This window comes from Tenrec ecaudatus, chromosome 17 (assembly GCF_050624435.1).
Source record: "Tenrec ecaudatus isolate mTenEca1 chromosome 17, mTenEca1.hap1, whole genome shotgun sequence".
Taxonomy (NCBI): domain Eukaryota; kingdom Metazoa; phylum Chordata; class Mammalia; order Afrosoricida; family Tenrecidae; genus Tenrec; species Tenrec ecaudatus.
In genome coordinates, this window is record NC_134546.1 from 48086921 (window position 1) to 48107107 (window position 20187).

General features: G+C 41.9%; 1 protein-coding gene across 1 annotated transcript in view; it reads right to left on the bottom strand.

Moving 5' to 3' along the window:
* The window catches only part of ENTREP2 (endosomal transmembrane epsin interactor 2), a 133611-nt gene that overhangs the window by 32982 nt on the left and 80442 nt on the right, over positions 1 to 20187 (bottom strand). The window contains exon 5 of the mRNA XM_075535551.1: positions 1757 to 1864. Within this exon, the coding sequence (XP_075391666.1) occupies positions 1757 to 1864 (108 nt within the window). The remainder of the gene's footprint in view (positions 1 to 1756; positions 1865 to 20187) is intronic.

The window sequence follows — 20187 nt, forward strand, 5'->3', positions numbered from 1 at the left end:
TCTTGGCAGGTACCTGTCAATGTACTGCTGCAACTGTTGTTGGATGCTCTCCAGCAAGAGTTTATTTGTATGTGACAACATGGTATTGTTCTGAACTTTGTGCATTCTATTGGGTCACTTTTCATTGGAATGGGTAAAAATAGGGACTTCTTCCAGTCAGTCAGCCAAGTAAGTGATAGTATTAACTAATACGGTTTGTAAGAATAATGGTAAAATGTGTTTTAAGTGGAGTGATTTTTCCCTGTTGTCCATGTATATTTCATGATGAAAAGGAGAAGGAATAGAAAGAAATAGTAAGTGGGACGGGAGAAAAGTATAAGCAAATAACCAAACAGAAGAGAAATTGTTTATTTATATATTTAGAAGTAGAATTAAAGAGGAAAGAGAAAAAAGAGAGGGAAAGAAAAATTGAGAGGGGGAAGTCAAAAGAAGAAAGAAAAGAAGTATATGTCCAGAAACTAACACGAGGGGGGGAAATGGGGTGTGGATTGGGTGTGGATATGGAAATCTGTTGCTCTGACAATGTGAACATGGATGGGCCTGTGCCTTCAGTGGAAAGGAGGGGACGATGGACGATGCCTTATTTAAACAAACAAACAAACAAACAAGCAAAGACCCCGCCTGGTTTCAGAGGATGTGCGTGCCCAAGTCTGCCCTGGCGGGATGTGTATCTACAGAGGGCAATGGAATGCAGTAAAAGGGGGTGAGAAACAAAAGGTAAAAGAGTAATATTAGACAAAAATACAAAGGCTAAAAATTAAAAAAACAAAACAGCCGCAGTTTGGGTGGGAATTCTTGATCCTTTGAGGGGTGGTGAGGGCGCTATGGGCACCTATCTGTTGTGTGGGGGAAGGGAGGCAGAAAAGGACAGAGAAGAGAGAAAAGTCATTTTTACTTGGTGAAAATAATGGCCTGGGTAGCGAGTACGTCCGTGTCAAGCTGCTCCCACAGCCTGGTGGCCACGCAGGGCCCCAGACGGCAGCAAGGCAGAGATGGAGCTGTGTGAAATGAGGGCAGGGGAGGAGCGGCCTGTGCAGGGCAGGGGGAATGCACGCAAGTGGCTCAGGCCAATGGCGAAGAGCTCAGGAAATAGTAAAGTTCAATTTTAAGCTTTTGGCTTTTAAGCAGTTTTTTCAGGGATTTCAGGTCTTCCCTCATGGTGGGCCAAGATTGTCCTCTGTTTGTCGCTGGTGGCCAGATTTCCTCACAGCCACTGACTTCTCATCCATAGGGATTTCCCATGGCTGATTTTTTTATCTCTAGGTCTTTCTTCCGAGACTCTGAATGGACTTGAACCTCCAATGTTGTAGTCAGCGGCCCAGTGTGTACACAGTGTATAAACCTAAGAACGCCTCCAACAACCTTAGATTTCATGTATTAAAAGAAACTGAAATCTGAAGAGGGTGCCTTGCTCTGGAGGTGATGGATGCAGAAGGAACAGTGAACTCTATGACGTTCGCTAACATTACTCAGAGTCACGTGCCAGGGACCATTTGGGGATCTTTGTTGGTATCAGAACTCAGCCAACACAGCTCCAAAATGAAACATCCCAATACCACCAAACATACGTGCAATCTGTCCTCCAGAGGGCGGCCTAAGAATCTTCAAGTGCCACGCATGGTCAGGGCTTAGAGCAGTCACCACTTCTCGTACTCGATGCTAGAAGCGTCCGCTGCGGCACTGGTTTCAGATTGGCTAGAGGATGGGGTCTGTCCCACCATTATAAACGTGCTTGGGTTGGAAGGGGCACACTCACCATGGGCAGGACGTCAGAGGACACCATCTGCATACAGCACATGGCCGTGGCCAACGCACATACAATGGTGGACAGGATGTTGAGGGCGCACACGCTGAACAGGAGGTCCTGTGAGGGAAGAGGGTGCAAGGTAAGTTGTCCTGTTGCTGCCAGTACTCGGAACCCTTAGCATTCGGTCAAGATTCAGAATGAAGGTGACCAACTGTCCTTCCTTCATGGAAGTTCTGTTTTTAATATTCAGTTTGGCTACCAATCCAGATACATTTGCTCAGTCTTTTACAACTCTAAGACCAAATTAGTCTTAGATGCTAAATGATGTGTTTTACAATCTTAATAATTATTGGGTTGTAAATAACATGTCTAAGAAATGACCCATATGTAAGTAGGTGGGCAAGTTTTATCTATAATAGTGTGCAGCTCAAGTTTTGATAGAAATTTAATTAAATGTCAAATTTTAAATTAAACTGTCTATTTTGAGATATTTTAACTTCACCTTCAATTGTATGAAATTATGTTGTCCCATGTACCCTTTACATAATTTCTTGAAAAAAATTTAATTTATTTTATTATTATATTTTAAATCATTTTATTAAGGGCTCATACAACTCTTATCACAATACATACATACATCATTTGTGTAAAGCACATCTGTACATTCATTGCCCTCATCATTCTCAAAACATTTGCTCTCAACCTAAGCCCCTGGCATTAGCTCCTCATTTTTCCCCCTCCCTCCCCATTCCCCCTTCCCTTGAAAATTTATAAATTATTATTTTGTCATATCTTGCCTTGTCTGACGTCTCCTTTCACCCACTTTTCTGCTGTTTGTCCCCCAGGGAGGAGGTCACATGTATATCCTTGTAATTCGTTCCCTCTTCCCAACCCACCCTCCCTCTACCCTCCCAGTATCGCCACTCACACCACTGGTCCTAAAGGGATCATCCTCCCTGGATTCCCTGTGTTTCCAGATCCTATCTGTACCAGTGTACATCCTCTGGTCTAGCCAGACTTGCAAGGTAGAATTCGGATTATGATAGTGATGGGGCGGTGGGGGGAGGAGGAAGCATTTAGGAACTAGAAGAAAGTTGTAGTTTTCATTTTGCTACATCACACCTTGACTGGCTCGTCTCCTCCCCTAGACCCCTCTGCAAGGGGATCTCCAGTGGCCGACAGATGGGCTTTGGGTCTCCACTCTGCACTCCCCTCCCCCTCATTCACTATGGCAAGATTTTTTTGTTCTGTTGATGCCTGATACCTGATCCCTTCGACACCTCGTGATCACACAGGGTGGTGTGTTCTTCCATGTGGGCTTTGTTGCTTCTGATCTAGATTGCCGCTTGTTTACCTTCAAGCTTTTAAGACGCCAGATGCTATATCTTTTGATAGCTGGGCACCATCAGCTTTCTTCGCCACATTTGCTTATTCACCCGCTTTGTCTTCAGTGGTTATGTCAGGAAGGTGAGCATCATAGAATGCCAATTTAATAGAAGAAAATATTCTTGCATTGAAGGAGTACTTGAGTGGAGGCCCAATGTCCTTCTGCTACATAAACCTATAAATATATGCACATATACCTATTTCCCCATCCTCACATATAAATATATTTACATATGTATATGTCTTTATCCAGACCTCTATAAGTGCCCTTTGCCTCCCAGCTCTTTCCTCTATTTCCCTTGACTTTTCTCCTGTCCTACTATCATGCTCAGTCCCCACCTGGGTTTCAGCAATTCATAATTTCTTGAAATTATAACACAAAATTACCACCACGATATTGAGACTGATAGTCTATCAAGACATTGAACATTTTTATCAACACAAGAACCATCTTGCTGCCATTTTATAGCTCTAGGGTCCGTCCAGAGGCAGCGTTTCTAAGGACAGCAGCAGATATTTCTTCTGTTTCCAAAGCTTACTCTGCTCATCTTCCTGCCCAATTAAGTGATCTCAGGGCACTAAAGCTGGCACCTAGCCCATTGGCTTCACCCACACCAACCAGAAAGATGCACTGGAGCCCCCCTTTCTAAAAGACACCCCAAAGACTTCAAATAGCTGAAACGATCCTTTGTTCTCTCGCTTACTGCTCTTGCTATTCTGAGTTCACTCTCAGGTCCAGTTCTTGCCTCCCAACCCTGCTCCCTACCGGAAATGCCAGTTCCCCCTCTCTGGAACTCTTTCTGAGAGTTCCACCGCTCAGACTCATGCAGCCACATGCGATGATGCAGAATGCCATGCCCACAAGAAATCACCATCAGGCTGTAACCTGATTGACAGGTTGAATACTACTCCTACACTTCTATATCTCTTCAAGTTGACATGAAGTTATATAACGACCACATTGCATATACAAGGAGTTCATTCCTTTTTGTTGTTCAGCAGTATTACATGGCTTAGATGCAACACATTTACCACTGACTAATTAAATTTGCTTTCTTTCCTGTTTGGAGGCCATTACAAAAAAAGCTACAATGAACATTGTGTACAGATTTTTGTATGAACTTAAGTTTTAATTTTTCTGGGATAAATGCCCAATTGTATAATTGCTGGGTCTAATGGAATTTGCATGTTTGGTTTTATAAGAAATGCTAAATTATTTTCCAGAGTAGCTGTACTACTTTATATTTTCAGTAATGATCCAATGTCTCCATATTCTTCACAGCATTTGATATTGCCACTACCTTTTACTTTACTTATTTTGATAAGTTTGAATCTGCATCTTCCTACACATATTAATGTTTGTTTTCATTTCTAGGGCTTCCTTAACAAAATACCACAAAGTGAGTGGTTTTAAAAATACAAACAGTTTAATTTCTTACAGTGCTGGAACCTAGAAGTCCAAATTGGCGGAAATCTGCTCTCCTTCAGGTGGCAAAAGAGGGGGAATTCTTTCTCTTTTCTTTCAGGTTCTACAACACTAGGTGGGTCTTGGTATTCCTAGATATAGAGACAGGGCCTCACACAGTATTTTCTCTTTCTGTTCTTTTTAAAATATCAGTCCGAAAGGATTAAGATCAGACCCATATTACTCATTTGACTTACGTTATAAAAGAAAACCCCTATTTCTTTAAGCGCAGTACATTAACAGATACTGGAGTTAGGAATTCAGCATAGTTTTTCCTTGTGAGACACAATTCAATCTATACCAGTATTGAATAATCTTTCCAGGTTCTTATTTTTTCTTTCCATATTCTTATTTACTACCTCTATGTATTCTTGGGTAAAATATCTGTTCACGTGTTTTACCCACTGTGGGTTTCTTGTTTACATTTTTATTTTGAGAGTTCTTTACGTATTTGAAATACTAGTCTTTTGTTAGGTATATGGATAGTAAGTTCCTGCTCCTCTGGCTATAGCTTGTTTTTTATCACCTTTTTCACATTGGTTTTCAAAGAATAAAAGTTTTTCTCTTTGATGAGTGAGATAGTTAAGGTTTATTGTTCAGCCTGATCGATAAACACATGTGGGATTAATTAAAGGGCGGATTGATAAATGGCTCGGCAAGCCTCGCTTTTTGAATGTTCTTGGGTCTCTTGATCTCTGAGAGTTGGCCCATTGATGATGCAGCTGCCTTACTTAGCCAGTTCCCTGCTTCAGCTGGCAAGGCTCACTTCCTGGGAGACATCCCTGAGGAGAAGCCACATGGACCTACCCGGATACAGCCCTGGGTGCTGGAGCAGCTGCGTGGAGACCTTTGCCAGTGCTGAGGTACTTACATGTTCAATTACTCGGCTTTCCTCCTCCAGTCGGTATCATTGCATGTGTTTTGTGAAATGGAGGAGGACTCTGTAGATTGGTGTCAGACATATGGGCTAATGTTGGACAGCACTGGATTGGGAGGCTTTCTTAATGTATACTTAACCTTATATAAAACTCTCTTATATACATATGAGTTTCTGTGAATTTGTTTCTTTAGTCTACCCAGACTAACACAATGAGGTTCAATTTCTGTGTTTATGGGTCACGCTTGTGGTGTAAAGTCCAAGAACTCTTTATCTAGCCCCAAATCCTTAAGATTTTCTTCTGTTTACTTTCTAAAATTTTAAGTTTAAAATTTTACATTTAAGAATATGATTCTTATTTCCACTTTTATTTTATTGTGGTTTGGGTGGATGCTTACAGAGGACCACAGTTTGCTATTCACCAATTTATGCATCTCTTGCTTTGTAACATTCGTTGAAATCCTGTCAATGTAACTGGCATGCTTCCCCTTCCTCGATAGGTGCCATTTCCTTTGTCTTTCTTTCTGCCCTTTATTGCCTTCTGAGATTTGTTTTGGGGAAATTCAATCCTTTTGGGTTACTGCTGTGAGTAACATGTTCCTCACAAATACAATGTTCACTTCTTTTTGGCTGTTTTTCTGCAAGTTGATTCCTGGGGATGGGCTCAACTCCAGGTTTAAAGAGCTTCAGGAGTTCTACCAGCCTCTATTAGACCAGTAAGTGATTTTTATAATTTTAAAGTTTGTTCTGCATTTTTCTTCCATTCTCTACATGACCATCTGTGGTCCTGAACAGAGCAGGTAGTAATGGTAATCAGTCACCATCTACTTCTTTTAGTCTCAAGGTCATGGAGGCAGTGGTTCAGGTTAATGAATCCTTTGGACTTTTTTTTTTCTTTCAGACTTTAATTTCTTTTATTCTTATATATTCTGGACTGAGAGTGACCAACAGTCATTTTATATTGCAGTGTACCAGCTTTTAAGAGCCTGGCCACTGCTCGTCACAGTAGGATGCAGAACACTGTGTGAATTATGCCATGCCAATGACATTCATTGTCCCCTGAGACTGTAATCCTAAACTCTCAAGTCCAATGAATCATTCCCAATAATCTTGGTATGTCTAAGGCATTTTCATACCTTTGCTCCCCATTTGCTCTACTATAGATATGCATATATTTATGCTGTTGTGTTTTGTTAGGGCTGTGGAGTTGGTTCTGCCTCATAATGACCGTCTTTATAAGGAAACAAACACAACGGATCCGGCTCCAGCTTCACAAGTGTTGCTTTGTTTGAACCACGGTTGCAGTTATTGTGTCTATCCATCTCCCCAAGGATCTTCCTCTTCTCACTGCTCCTCCCCACTCCCCAGCATGATGAGCTTTTCCAGGGACTGGTCTCTCCTGACATGTTGATTTTAGGGAGTATTCTGGCTGTACTTTCTTCCAAGATATAATTGTTTGTCTATCTATATTCTCCATGCTACTTTCAATATTCTTCACCAGAACCATAATTCAAGTGCATATGTTTTTTGCTCCAGTCTTTCTTAGTTACTTTCCAACTTTCACATGGCTGTGAAGCGACCCAAAGTACTATGGCTTGGCTTAGGCACCCCTTAGTTTTCAAAGTGACATCCTTACTCTTCAACACATTAAAAAAGGTCTCATGCAGCAGATTTACTCGATGCAATTTGTTGTTTGACCGCTTGACTGCTGCTTCCATGAGCATGGCTGTGGTTCCAAGCAAGACACATCCTCGACAACCTTCAACTTTCCTCCATTTATCAGGACGGTACCAGTTGTGAGGATTTTCAGTCTTCTTTACACTGAGTTACAATCCAAACTAAAGGCTGCAAACCTTGATCATCATCAGCAAATGCTTCATGTTTTCCCGACTTTCTGAAAGCAAGGTGGTATCATCTGCAGGTTGTCATCAAGCCTTTCTCCAATCCTGATGCCATGTTTTTCTCCACCCAGCCCAACTTCTTCGGTGATTAGCTCAGAATTCAAATTGAATAAGTATAGTAAGAGGATACAACCCTGATTTACATCTTCACTGATTTTAAATCATGCAGCAGTCCCTTGTATAGGTTCCACAAGAACACAATGAAGTATTTTGGAATTATTATTTTTCTCAATACTATCCATAATGCTAAGTTAAACACCTAAGCATTGTCAATAAAACACAAATAAACCTCTTTGTGGTATTCTCTGCTTTTGGTCAAGCTCCATCTGACTTCAGTAGTGTTCCTCATCCTCATTTGAATCAGGCTTGAACTTCTGGCAGTTCCCTGTCAATGTACGGCTCCAACTATTGTTGAATGATCTTCGACAAAATTTTACTTGCATGTGATATTAATAATGTTGTTTGATTATTTTCACATTCTGTTAGGTCACCTTTCTGTGGAATGAGCACAAATATGGATCTTTTGGTTGGTTGACTAGGTCACTATCTTCCAAATTTCTTGGCATGTGTGAGTGTTTACAGGGCTTCATCAGCTTACTGAAACGTCTCAGTTGGTAGTCTCTGAATTTCCGGAGTCTCGTTTTGGCTAATGCTGTCAGTGACTTACAGCACATTCAAATACACTTGTAGAAATAGCTTCTGCCAAACCTATCTAGGCTTTTGGTTGTTGTCCCATTTGCATACCAATGCCTGTTCACCTTACATGTCTGCCTATGTATCTACTCATGGATAATTGTATTTTATTACCTATATTGTAGATTGTGTATATAAAATATCTACCTCTGTTAGATATAACTTTTGTGCATATCTCAATGTCTTCCTTTGCTTTGGTCATATTAGGACCTCACCCTCATTGGATAGTATCCCTCCTCATACAAATTAAAACATTTCTATTAACTTGTCAGTGATTTTTTCCCCTCCTTCCCTCCCATCTCACATAACTACCAAAGAATAATTCTTTTTGTGTGAAAACTTTTTCCTGACTTTTTGGCATAGTGGTCTCATGCAAAGTTTGGCCTTTTCCGCTTGACTTGTTTCACTCAGCGTAATGTTCCCTGGGTTTGCAACTTTATGAAGTGTTCTGCATAGTCTTCATTTTTCTTTAACGTTGTGAAATATCCAACGAAGAAAGTCTCAGCGTCCCACTTCAGAAGTGGGAGCCTCTGAAACCTTTAATGGCTAGCTTGCCAACATTGGCAGATTTTGAAGACTTATTGAATGAAAGCAGAACGTTGTTGAATACAGTGCCAGAGGAAGGGCCTCTTGGGTCGGAAGGCTCTCCAAAGGTGACTGAGGAAGAACTGCTCTCTTGGAGTAGACTCCACCACAGGGATGTGAGTCCAATAAGGCCTGTTGGAAGGGAGCCTTCGGAATCTTCCTTTGCTGACAGAGCAAGACTCAAGCAAAAGAAAACGAGCTGCAAAATCTATTAATGATCACAATTTGCAATATGAGAAGTATAAACCTTGGAAACTTGGAAATCATCAAAATGGAAATTGTTGCATTAAGATTAATATTCTAGGCATTAGTGAGCTGAAATTGACTGATATTGGCCATTCTGAATCAGAAAATTGTATGCTTTATTATGCTGATAGCCGGGTACCATCAGCTTTCTTCACCACAATTGCTCATGGACACATTTGTCTTCAGTGATCATATCAGGAAGGTGGGCACCCACTGATATGATTTTTTTGTTCTTTGATGTCTGATACCTGGCCCCTTCTATACCTCATGGTCACACAGGCTGGTGTGCTTCTTCCATGTGGGCTTTGATGCTTCTGAGCTAGATGACCGCTTGTTTATCTGCAAGCCTTTAAGACCCCAGACTCTATATCCTTTGATAGCCAGCCACCATCAGCTTTCTTCACCACATTTGTTTATGCACACATTTGTCTAGAATCCGAATAGCTTATAAACATATGAGAAAATGTTCCTGATCATTAGCCATAAAAGAAATGCAAATTAAAACAACAATCAGATACCACTGAACACTCTCAAAGGTAGCCCAATTCAAAAAGTCAGAAAGCAACAAGTGTTGGAGGGGCTGTGATGAGACAGGAGCTCTCATCCACTGCTAGTGGACGTGTAGGTATGTGCAGCCAGTATGGAAATAGATTTGGTGATATCTAAATCAGATGGAACTGGAGCTACCATATGACCCAGCAATCCCCCTACTGGGCATATACCCAGAAGAGGCAAGAAACAAACCATGGCCAGACATCTGTGCTCCAATGTTCATTGCGGCACAGTTCACAATCACATGGAGTTGGAGACAGGTTTGTTGATGCTTATAGACTTGGAAGAGAAGCCAGAAAATCTACTTCCAAAAATTAGTCAATAGGTCTATGAATCTTATATGTTACAACAGAATATTGCCCAATATCATGTGACAAGATGAGCCCCATAGGTTGAAAAGCATGTTGTAATAGTTCCCACAATAGAATTGAATACTGAGGATTGAGAAAGACAGGGCCATGTTCCCTGCTGTGTACAGGTCACCGTGAGTCAGAGCCAAGTGGACGGCAGCTAACAAAAGCAACCGAAAGCGGAAATTCACCATGTCAGGATGCACCCAGAGGAGTGCTCACAGAACTGCACAGGGAGACGTGTCTGAGGATGTTTAAAACAGCACTAACAGAAACTTTTGGAAATCGTTCACTTTTTCATCAATAGGAGAATCACAAGATGAAACAAAACGGCCACACTGTCAAGTTGATAATTCAAGGGTATGTCAATTCTACTATTCTAGGGCATGTGCATATAAGGAAAGGCTACATATACAGCAGTGGATATAAACTAGAGTTGACATGGACAATTCTCATAAACATACGGTCAATTGGGAGGAGTACGTTAAAGAGAATGAAATACCATAACTCTTGCATATGTGAAATCTAAAATACATTGAGAAACAACATATTACTTAGGGACACATGCAGGAAAATGATGAAGGACAGCAAAGGGGGAGAATGATGTGCATAACGGGAGGGTCAGTATTACAGAATTGCTAATACTTTCTTATTGGTACATGGGAAATGACTAGATTGTTTTTCTTTTAATCATTTTATTAGGGGCTCATACAGCTCTTACCATAATCCATACATACATCAATTATGTAAAGTACATTTGTACATTCATTGCCCTCATCATTCTCCAAGCAACTTTATTGTTTTTCACACCATTTTGTATATATTAAATATTGTTTAGTTGCAGTACTAGGGGTTACTTTGTTTATCTAATCTCTCTGGCTTTGTCCTTATAATTCTGCCCAAAATAACTTGGTTAGGCCACCGCCTTCCCTGTGATTTGATGTATTTTACATACTTTTCGGAGAATGGGCCATTTACTAAGCAAATACAGTGCACGGAAGCCTTGTGAATATTGGCCAATTACTACTTAAACGAATTCAATGTGGATCCTGTAGATGATTAGTCAATTTTGCTATTCTGTTAGGTTTATAAGGAATCCCACAGAGGTTGAGGGATGTTCTCACTTCTATCAAGGATAAAAAGTCAGGTCTGGAAAGTGTATTTTAGACTGCACTGAGGAACTCATCGACCCAGAAGACAGAGAAAACTGTAGCACTAGAAATAGCTCGGGCACAAGGAAGAAGAATATGTTCTAGAATTGAACGTGGCGCTAACTGGACAACTCTTCCTGATACGACTGACTTGTTGAATTGTATGACGTGTGGATGAAGTGCTCACAATACTGTTAAAAATAAAATAAACAGATGATGGAGGGGGAAAAAAGAAACAGCATGAGACAGTGCAAGATTAAGAGATGGCAGTAACAGGACCAGTGCTGAGAACTAGGTGACTGGCATACAATGATGGCAGTGAGTTTTCCATTACATGGAGTGAGAGCACTGAGCTCTTGCAGGCAGATTTGCTGGCAAAGCAGCATATCTCTAAACATTTGTCAAGGTGGCTCAAGAATTGTAATATTTGCCTAAGCAGGGCAGAGGTGAGGGCACATGAGGCCTGATGGGAGAGGCTCAAGCATGGTCTCACGTGTGGGCATGGCTGAGAAGGCCCCGAGAACTGTCCTGTTTAGGAGCTGTTCTGATGGACAAAACATCTTCTGCCCTGCTTTGTTTCTGTTTCTTCCAAGCTGATTTTGATCCTAAATCACAGCCTGTTATCTTGCTGATAGACTCCATAACTATGAGTTCTGTGGGGCTGTTGCAACTAATTCTAAAAACCATAGTCAATCCATAGAGTGGAACACTCTAATAGCATTACAAAGAGAGATGTTAAACCACTCATTCATCTAATTATCCATTTCTATCACTCAGTAGTCCAGCAGGAAATGCAGACATACTCAAGGTTAATTAAGGGAAGTTAAATGAAAAAGTGTCAGGAATGAGGAAACATCCAGGAAATAGCAAAAAGGTCCTGCTAGCACCCAGTCCCGAAGGCACAAAAGGTAGGGAGGGATGCTACTAGAACGCAGCCAAATTATGACCAAGAAAGATGGATCCTCAGAGTCAGAGACGTGGCTACAGGTGAAACCCACTGGAAAACAAGGAGTTTGGAAATAAAGATGATGACCTCTCTTCCCACCCACCAATCTCCTGAAAGTACCTCTCCCTGGGTGAACCAACCTGTACATGAGAGAGGCAGAAGACTGGATGGTGAAGAATATAAAACTCATCCTTGGGAACAGCAAGGCAGAGAAGACAAATAATGGGCCTGGATGGGGTAAACATAAGAGTACAAAAGAGATATTCCTGTGCAAACTCACGAGTGACCAAACTAGAGAGAAGTGAGATTTTTGCAAGCAGAAGGTTGGAGAAGCTACCCAAGCAATATAGATACTGCCAGAGGATTTCACCTGCCAATAAATGGTAAGTTACCCCTCTAGAGCCCTGCATGGGATGGGACCTAGCATGAACTGAAGCAGAGTGGAGGGTCAGTGTCCATGTGTCCCCATGCCGGGGGAAGCTAGGAGGGGTCAGCCTGGCCACCTCACAGCAGGGAGGCTCATGGGAAGCATAAGCACGCCACAGTTAAGGAATGCTTGCCATACGGCATTCCCTAAGACTGAGTTGGGATGTTCATGGAGACTAAGGGACTTTGAAACCTTATCGGGTACTCTCCAGAGGTGCCTGCTATGGGCAAGGGCAGAGATGTCTGGGCATGAGGAGCTAGGAGCCCCAGTTACACGAAGTGAGGTCCAGTGCAAAGGGGAGCCACTGGAGACTGATGGCACAAGGAGGTGTTAGAAGTCTGCCAGGCCATCTGGAGATGAGAAGATGGAGAGAACACTTCGGGGGCCTGGAGATGGGAAGATGGAGAGAACACTTCGGGGGCCTGGAGATGGGAAGATGGAGAGAACACTTCGGGGGCCCTGCACAGTTATGTGTCTCCATCTAGTGAGCTGAGCCTCAGAATGGCTGCTGGAGCCTCGGGGTGACACTGCTAAATGTGCCTGCAAAGGGGGGGGGATAGTCTCACCTTATAGAAGGTGGCTTGTGGGTTTAGGTACAGAAGAAAAGACTAGAGGGTAGATTAGCAGCAGGGAGTCAGGCAATTAAATAGAAAGCTAAAAATGCCTACAACTTATCTTTCCCCTTCTCCTATAAATTTATTTATGTTTTTCATATATTTTTACTGTTTGACCTAGGGAAATGGATGGATTCATTATTTCCATAGCAGTAGAAGGGAGATCACAGATAAAGAGCACATGCTATCATACAGGTATGAAGCAGGTAGCCAATAGAGAGGTCTGAGGGGCTGGCCCCAATCCCAGCTTCGTGGACATCCCCCCTCCCCTCCCAGAAGAATGCACAGCTCAGGGAGAGGGGTATGTCTGATCAGAACACACAGGAGCAAACGAAGAGGGAAGGAGTGAGAGTGGAACACATGCTGGCCCACCAAGCAGAGTGGAGACCCAAAGCCCATCTGCAGCCAATTGAACATCTCCTTACAGAAGGGTCACAAGGAAGAGACGAGCCAGTCAGGGTGTAGTTTAGCACCGATGAAACATACAATTTTCCTCTAGTTCTTTAATGCTTCCCCCCCCAACTCCCCCGCCCACTATCATGATCCCAATTCTACTTTACAAATCTGGCTAGACTAGAGCATGTTTGTGGGTACAGATAAAGAGCTGGAAACACAGGGAATCCAGAACAGATAAACCCCTCAGGACCAAAATTGAGAGCAGCCTTATTAGGAGGGTAAGGGTAAGCTAGGGGGAGGCAAGGGGGACCGATCACAATGATCTACATATAACCCCCTTCCAGTGGCACGGAAAACAGAAAAATGGGTGAAGGGAGACATCAGTCAGTGTAAGACATGCAAAAATAATTTATTTTTAGATTAAAAAATGTTAGTAAAAAATAATAAAACTCACTGCCACCGTGTAGATGCTGTCTCATAGCAATCTTATAGCACAGGTTAGAATTGCCCCTGAAAGGTTCTGAGACCACAACTATTAATGGGAGTACAAAGCCTCACCTTTCTCGCAAGAAGCAGTATCTGCCAAATATTAGATACAACACAATATAAAATGTAGATGATAAAGCTGATCACTAATACATTATATCATCAATGTCGATAGTATAGAGGTTCTGAAGGAGCCCCTGTGGCACCAGGGATGAAACATGTGGCTATAAATCAGAAGGGCAGTGGATGAACCCACCAGTGAGGCCATGGGAGGACAGTCTTGGTGATCTCCCCCATGCAGATTTCAGTGTAGCAAACAAGAGTAATAACATGATTTCAACATGAGAAAACTATGAGGCAGTTTTAGTTTTAATATATGGTCTCTGAGTCTGAATTGACTTTAGGGTACACAACAACATAGATGCTCTGAGAAAGAATAAAAACAAATTTAACTCAATCTCAGTCTAAAAGCAATGTAATTGATGGTGGTCTTTTATATCTCTTAATATTAAAACCACTAAAAAAACCATTAGTCTTCTAATCACAAACCAGTTTTCCTGAGCATACTGATTTTCAGTATGTCTTCTGATCTAAATCAATCCGTCCACAACACCTGTAGTTGAGCTACCTTTCCTCATTTCCTGAATGAAGACTGTACTGTCAGGATTACACCCTGAGTATAAATTCCAGGCCTCCATATTCACCGCGTCAACTTAAATGGAAAGCTACTGACTACATTAAACGTTTCCAACTCCCTTTACTCACAAGATATTTAAAGCAAAATACTACTTTTTTTCTCCACATTCTAAAGTTTTTGAGGTTATGAGCATGCCTTATTTATATTAATAATCCTCTGTAATTAATATGAAACCAGATACTTCTGAGAGTCTTGGGGTGGTGTAAGTGGTTAATGCAGTTGACTGCTAACCAACAGATGAAATGTTTGAGTGTTCCCAGGGGCTCTTCAGGAGAGTGTAATTCTGTTACGACACACCCGGAGTGGCTACGAGGGCAATCAGCTTGGTGGCAACTGGCCCTGGACTTGCCTCTCATGTTCCAGCTTCATCAGACCTTGGCTACAATAACAATCATGCCGAGCGGCGTTCCCTCTGCTCTCATGTGGAATCGTTTGCAATGAAGATGTTTTAGAAAAGAAAAAAACTCAAGATTTGAAGCTTAGACATTACAGCGTGTGCCTATTTGAAAGCCTTTTAGAGTCACTCTTGGGTGAAAGCACTGCATCAAGACAGACCTCTGCAACTCAATGGTGACTCCAGTGCACATGTGCTCCATGGTGCTGTAGAGCAGATTCTTCCAACCGTGGCTGATTTCAAGTACTGTGATAGTTAGGCTTTTTGGTGCCAATATGGCACTTGTAAGAAATATGGTGGAGTTTAGCCTGTCAATCAGGTCGCAGCCTGATGACTTCACTTGGAGGTGCAACTGAGATATATAGCTCTCTAGAGGCTGGCCTCTCGATCTCTCTGCCTTCACCTTATTGTTTGCTAGTGATCAAAGAGCTACTGGAACCCTGCTATGTTTTTCCACTGACCTTGGATCCATATGCCTTTGCACACACGAGCCTGTGATCTTCCTCCATGCTGCCTCATTGCATGGGGCTACGTGAGTCTGGAGAGGGACTTATGGCTTAGTCTTGGACTTATGGACTTGAGTTGGACTGGGCTGGGATACTTTCTTGGTTGATAATTACTTCTCGATATAAAGCTCTCTCTTATGAGAGTCACTGGATTCTGTTTCTCTAGTCAACCTAGCCTAACAAAATTACTGAGCTGCAAAGCAATTCCCAAATAGACAAAGTGTCATGGAGTAAGCTGTCCCTCTTGGTGTATCTCTTTTGCTTGGGGTTGTAAGGTCAATTTTATCTGAGCGTGCTTAAAATAAGTTCTCAGCAATGACAGGAATGAATTAATTGGCTCTATAAGTCCACACTGTCATAGGGTCAGTACTTCAGTAATTGAATCATCAGAGCCAAATTACTGCCCCATCATTATTTGTTGGCTTAGTTTTCACTGTGAAGGATGGTGCTTTATTGAGTCATTTCTTCAGTAACTGCTTTATTAATCCAGTATCTACGCATGGTAAGAATGGGACTGGATGCAGTCACTGCAGAACCTACAGAAGCGTCCAGTAAACGTAAACATGCACTTTTCCTACAACTTGACAAGGAAACCCCTAGAGAAAATCTAATGCACAAGGCTTGATTCTAATACTGTTATGATTCACCAGACTCTTTATGGAACAATTAAACATACTATCTATGGAATATATAAACATAGATAAGCAAGTTATACAATATTCATATGATGCTAAAGTAGACAGGCCTTGACTGCTCTAAGCAATCGAAGGTACCAGATACAATGGGAGATAAAGGTAGAACATTAAAATCTATTCAAAAGTGGGACCCCTAAGATTGTGGCCTTTAGATGTCCCTCTAATTTAGAAAGGAAGTCACTCCTGGAGATTGTCTTTCAGCCACAAAAAGGACAGGCCTGTTCAATGTCACTTCCAGGGGGAGCACGCTCTTCAGAACCCTGAGCTATCTAAGACCAAAGGGCAGAATTTTCCCCGCTAAAGTAAAGAAGGCATGAAGAAGTAGGAAAACTAGGTGAATGCAAACTTAAAGTAGAAACGAGACACATTTGTGGGGTTTGCAATCAATGTCATGGAACAATCTGTGTATAAATTGCTGAATGGAAAATTTCAGCCACAACACAATATAATGTTAAAGAAACATTTGCTCTATAAACTTTCAGCCACAACACAATATAATGTTAAAGAAACATTTGCTCTATAAACTTTCAGCCATAACACAATATAATGTTAAAGAAACATTTGCTCTATAAACTTTCAGCCACAACACAATATAATGTTAAAGAAACAAACAAACAAACAAACAAAACCTATGTAGATGTTAAAAAGACGTCATTAAAACTACGTATAGCTACATGGATAAAGATAACAAACACATGTTAGATGAAAATAGGAAAGAGCTTATGACATCAGTTATGTAAAGTTTTATCAAACTATGAAAACACAAAAACTGACTTCAGATTGCCAGTGGACAATTTCACATGGAGGGAGGTCGCGCCATAGCTGCGGCATCAACTAGGTCTATAACAACATACAGTGTGTTTTTCTTATTTTAAAAACATTAGAAGTATATAATGTAACAATAATAAGATTGAATACATTTGACTGACATTAGAGTATTCTCATGCTTTTTTGTATGTAGAAATAGCTTCTAATCCCTTCCCCCCCCCTTTTAAAGATAAAGTGGCAGCGTCAGATGTGCCAAGAACTAAGAAGGAAATAATCTGTTGAACACATCCTGTGTTTGAAAAGAACCTAAGCTGCCCACTGGTTCACTGAGTCCTCAGGCTCCACAGTACTTCTCTCTCCGAACTAAATCGATCATGTTGATGGATGTGGCATTACACACAGACCTTGAAATCGACTGGGACAAAGAGTAGGTTTTCTAGTTCCATAAAACATTGCAGGGGAAAAATGAGACCAAGGGCTCAAGTAGAAAGCAAATGTTTTGAGCCTGATGATGGCAACAAATGTACAAATGTGCTCGACACATTGGATGGATGGATTGTGATAAGAGTTGTACGTGCCCCCAATAAAATGATTTCAAAAAGAAAAAATTAAAGTTCAATCCCAGAAACCCCCAGGGGCAGTTACACCTGTCCGGTAGGGCTGCAGTGAGTCGGCATCCACTCGATGGCGGTGACTTGGGTTTGTTTGTTTGCTTGTTTGGTGGGGTGTCTACCATCAGTTACAAGACTTCAATGAAGCCACAGCTCATTTTAGGCCTTTGTTTCCTCATCTCTGAAAATGAATAATAAAATCTGCCTCACTGGATCCATTGGAAATGGGGTGGAATGGGGAACAAAACTATGTGATCGACTCGAAAGGTACATGGAAAGCAATCACAAAAAGTGATGCAGAGCAGGCGAGCTGGGCCCAAATGAGAAATAGCACTTCATGTCCTTATTCCTCCTCTGAGTAGTTTCTCCTGCAAGACATTATGTTCCTGTATCAACGGTCAGTTATCTTTCTTACCTTCTCATTTGGCCATCTCATCTACGACCTGCGTGTGTCAAGTGGCTGTAGGGAATTTTGTTAGCCACGACAATGATTATAGTATTGTCATGAAATGTATAAAGACGGCCTGCAGATAGGAAACCTGAACGTGAGAACATGAGCAGCATTGATCAGTCTGAAAGAAATGAAGAACATTTTCAAGTCCAGAGCTACCATGGGCTTGTTAAAGGACAAACTGATCTGTCTTGGAAGAAGTAGGGCCAGAGTGCTCCCTAGAGACCAGGATGGCAACACTTAGTCTTACATACTTTGAACACATTGTCAGGAGAGACCAGTTCCTGGAGCAGGATATACTGTTTGGTAAAGAAGGCGGTCAATGTTTGGTAAAGAAGGCGGTCAATGAAAAACAGGAAGGCCCTCCGTGAGATGGACCGACACCATGGCTGCAACCATGAGCTCCAGCGTCGGAACAATTGTGCGGATGGCCCAGGGCTGGGCCATGTCTCTTTTGCTATGCATTGGGTCTCTATGGGTCAGAACCAGCTTGATGGTGCCTACAAACAACATCCTAGAGGCCATTGCTTTCCCTTCCCTCACCTTCCTGTTCACTCTGGTAATCATACAATTCTCTTTCTTTTACAAAGCTTTATTTTGATATTTTCTTTTGTAAGAATGTTCTCATACAATATTTAACCCGTTGTTATTGACTAATTTCACTCGGCATAATGTTTTCTAAATCCATTCATTCATGAGGTGTTTTACAGCTTTGTGATTACTCTTTAATTATGCATACTATTGCATTGTGTGTACGTACAAAAGTTTAGGTATCCATTCTTCCACTCAGGGACATTTAAGTTGTTTCCTACTTCTTTCATTGTGAAAAATGCTGCTATGAACATGAGTGTGCATATAGCTCCTCATATCATTACCTATAGTCTCCAGCCCCCCTGCCCTTTTAAACAGTATTATTAACATCTGTAAATATATTAATATAAATACATGTACATGCCTGTATTTAGACCTCTATAAATGCCCTTTGTCTCCTAGTTCTTTCCTCATTTTCCTTTTACTTTCCTCTTGTCCCACTATTAGGCTCAGCCTTCATTTGGGTTTCAGAAATTCCCCTCAGTTACATTGCCCTTGATCCTACCAGGCCTCCTACACCCTCCACGCCATCTATTTTGGATCACTTGTTGTTCCCTTATTCCTGGGTTTGTTAACACCCACTTCCTTTCGCCCACCTCCCCTCTCCCATGTTCCCCTGGAACCACTGGTCCCGTTGTTATCTCCTCCAGATTGTTTATCTCACCTATCTTATCTAGATAGACCTGCAGAGATAACAATATGCACAAACACAAGATAGCAAAACAAAGTAACAAAAGAAAACAAATCAACAACAAAAAATGACAACAACAAAAAAAGGAAAGCCTGTAAATAGTTCAGTCTGTTTGTTGACCTTTAGGAGTGTTTTCTAGTGGAGTCTGATGGGGTGTCAAGCCCTGGCCTCAAAGCCTATTTTTGGTATTCCCTAGGGACTTTGTTTCTCCGTTCCCCTTAGTGTTTCACCTCAGTGTGGTGGAGTCAGATCGGGCGAAATTCCTACACTGTGTCTCCAGTGTTGCCCCTCTTTGCTGAGGGACGTCATGTCTTATAGTAGAGCCGGCCCTATGGCCCTCTCTGTGCTTTGGCTGCTCTGAGCAGGAATATTGTCCTCAGGGCTTGGTGGGCCAGGAAGTGTTCTACTCTCTCTTCCTCCCCCTTCATTTGTTCCTGTGTGCTCTGATCAGACACGTCCCTCTCCCTGAGCTGTTCTTCTGTGGGGAGGGGGCTGTCCACGTAGTGGGGATTTGGGCGGGTCCCTCAGACCTCTCTATGGGTTCCCTGCTTCATGTCGGTATGCTGCATTCACATCTTGGAGCAGCAGGTTCAAGTCTGGTACCTCTTTCCCTGTGGAGATATAAACAATACCCTCCCCTTGGGTGGTTTAGTGCCCTGTTCACCCGCTCCTCATTTCTTTCTTATTTTTTTCCTTACCCCCACTCCTTTTTAGTTGGCTCCCATATGTATCCCTGGATTTTGTCTGGCCCCTGCCATACTACCTGGACTTCACCCCTGGAATGTCTGTGTACAGTAGCTTTTTTCCTATGCCCCTTTTGCAGTTTTAAGCTCACCTCAGCGGACTCATGTTGTACTTGTTCTTTTGTGGTTGGCTTACTTCGCTTCCTCCAGTTCTTCCCATGTGGCAATGTGCTTCATGAGTTCATCACTGTTTTTTAGGGATGCGTACATAGTACTCC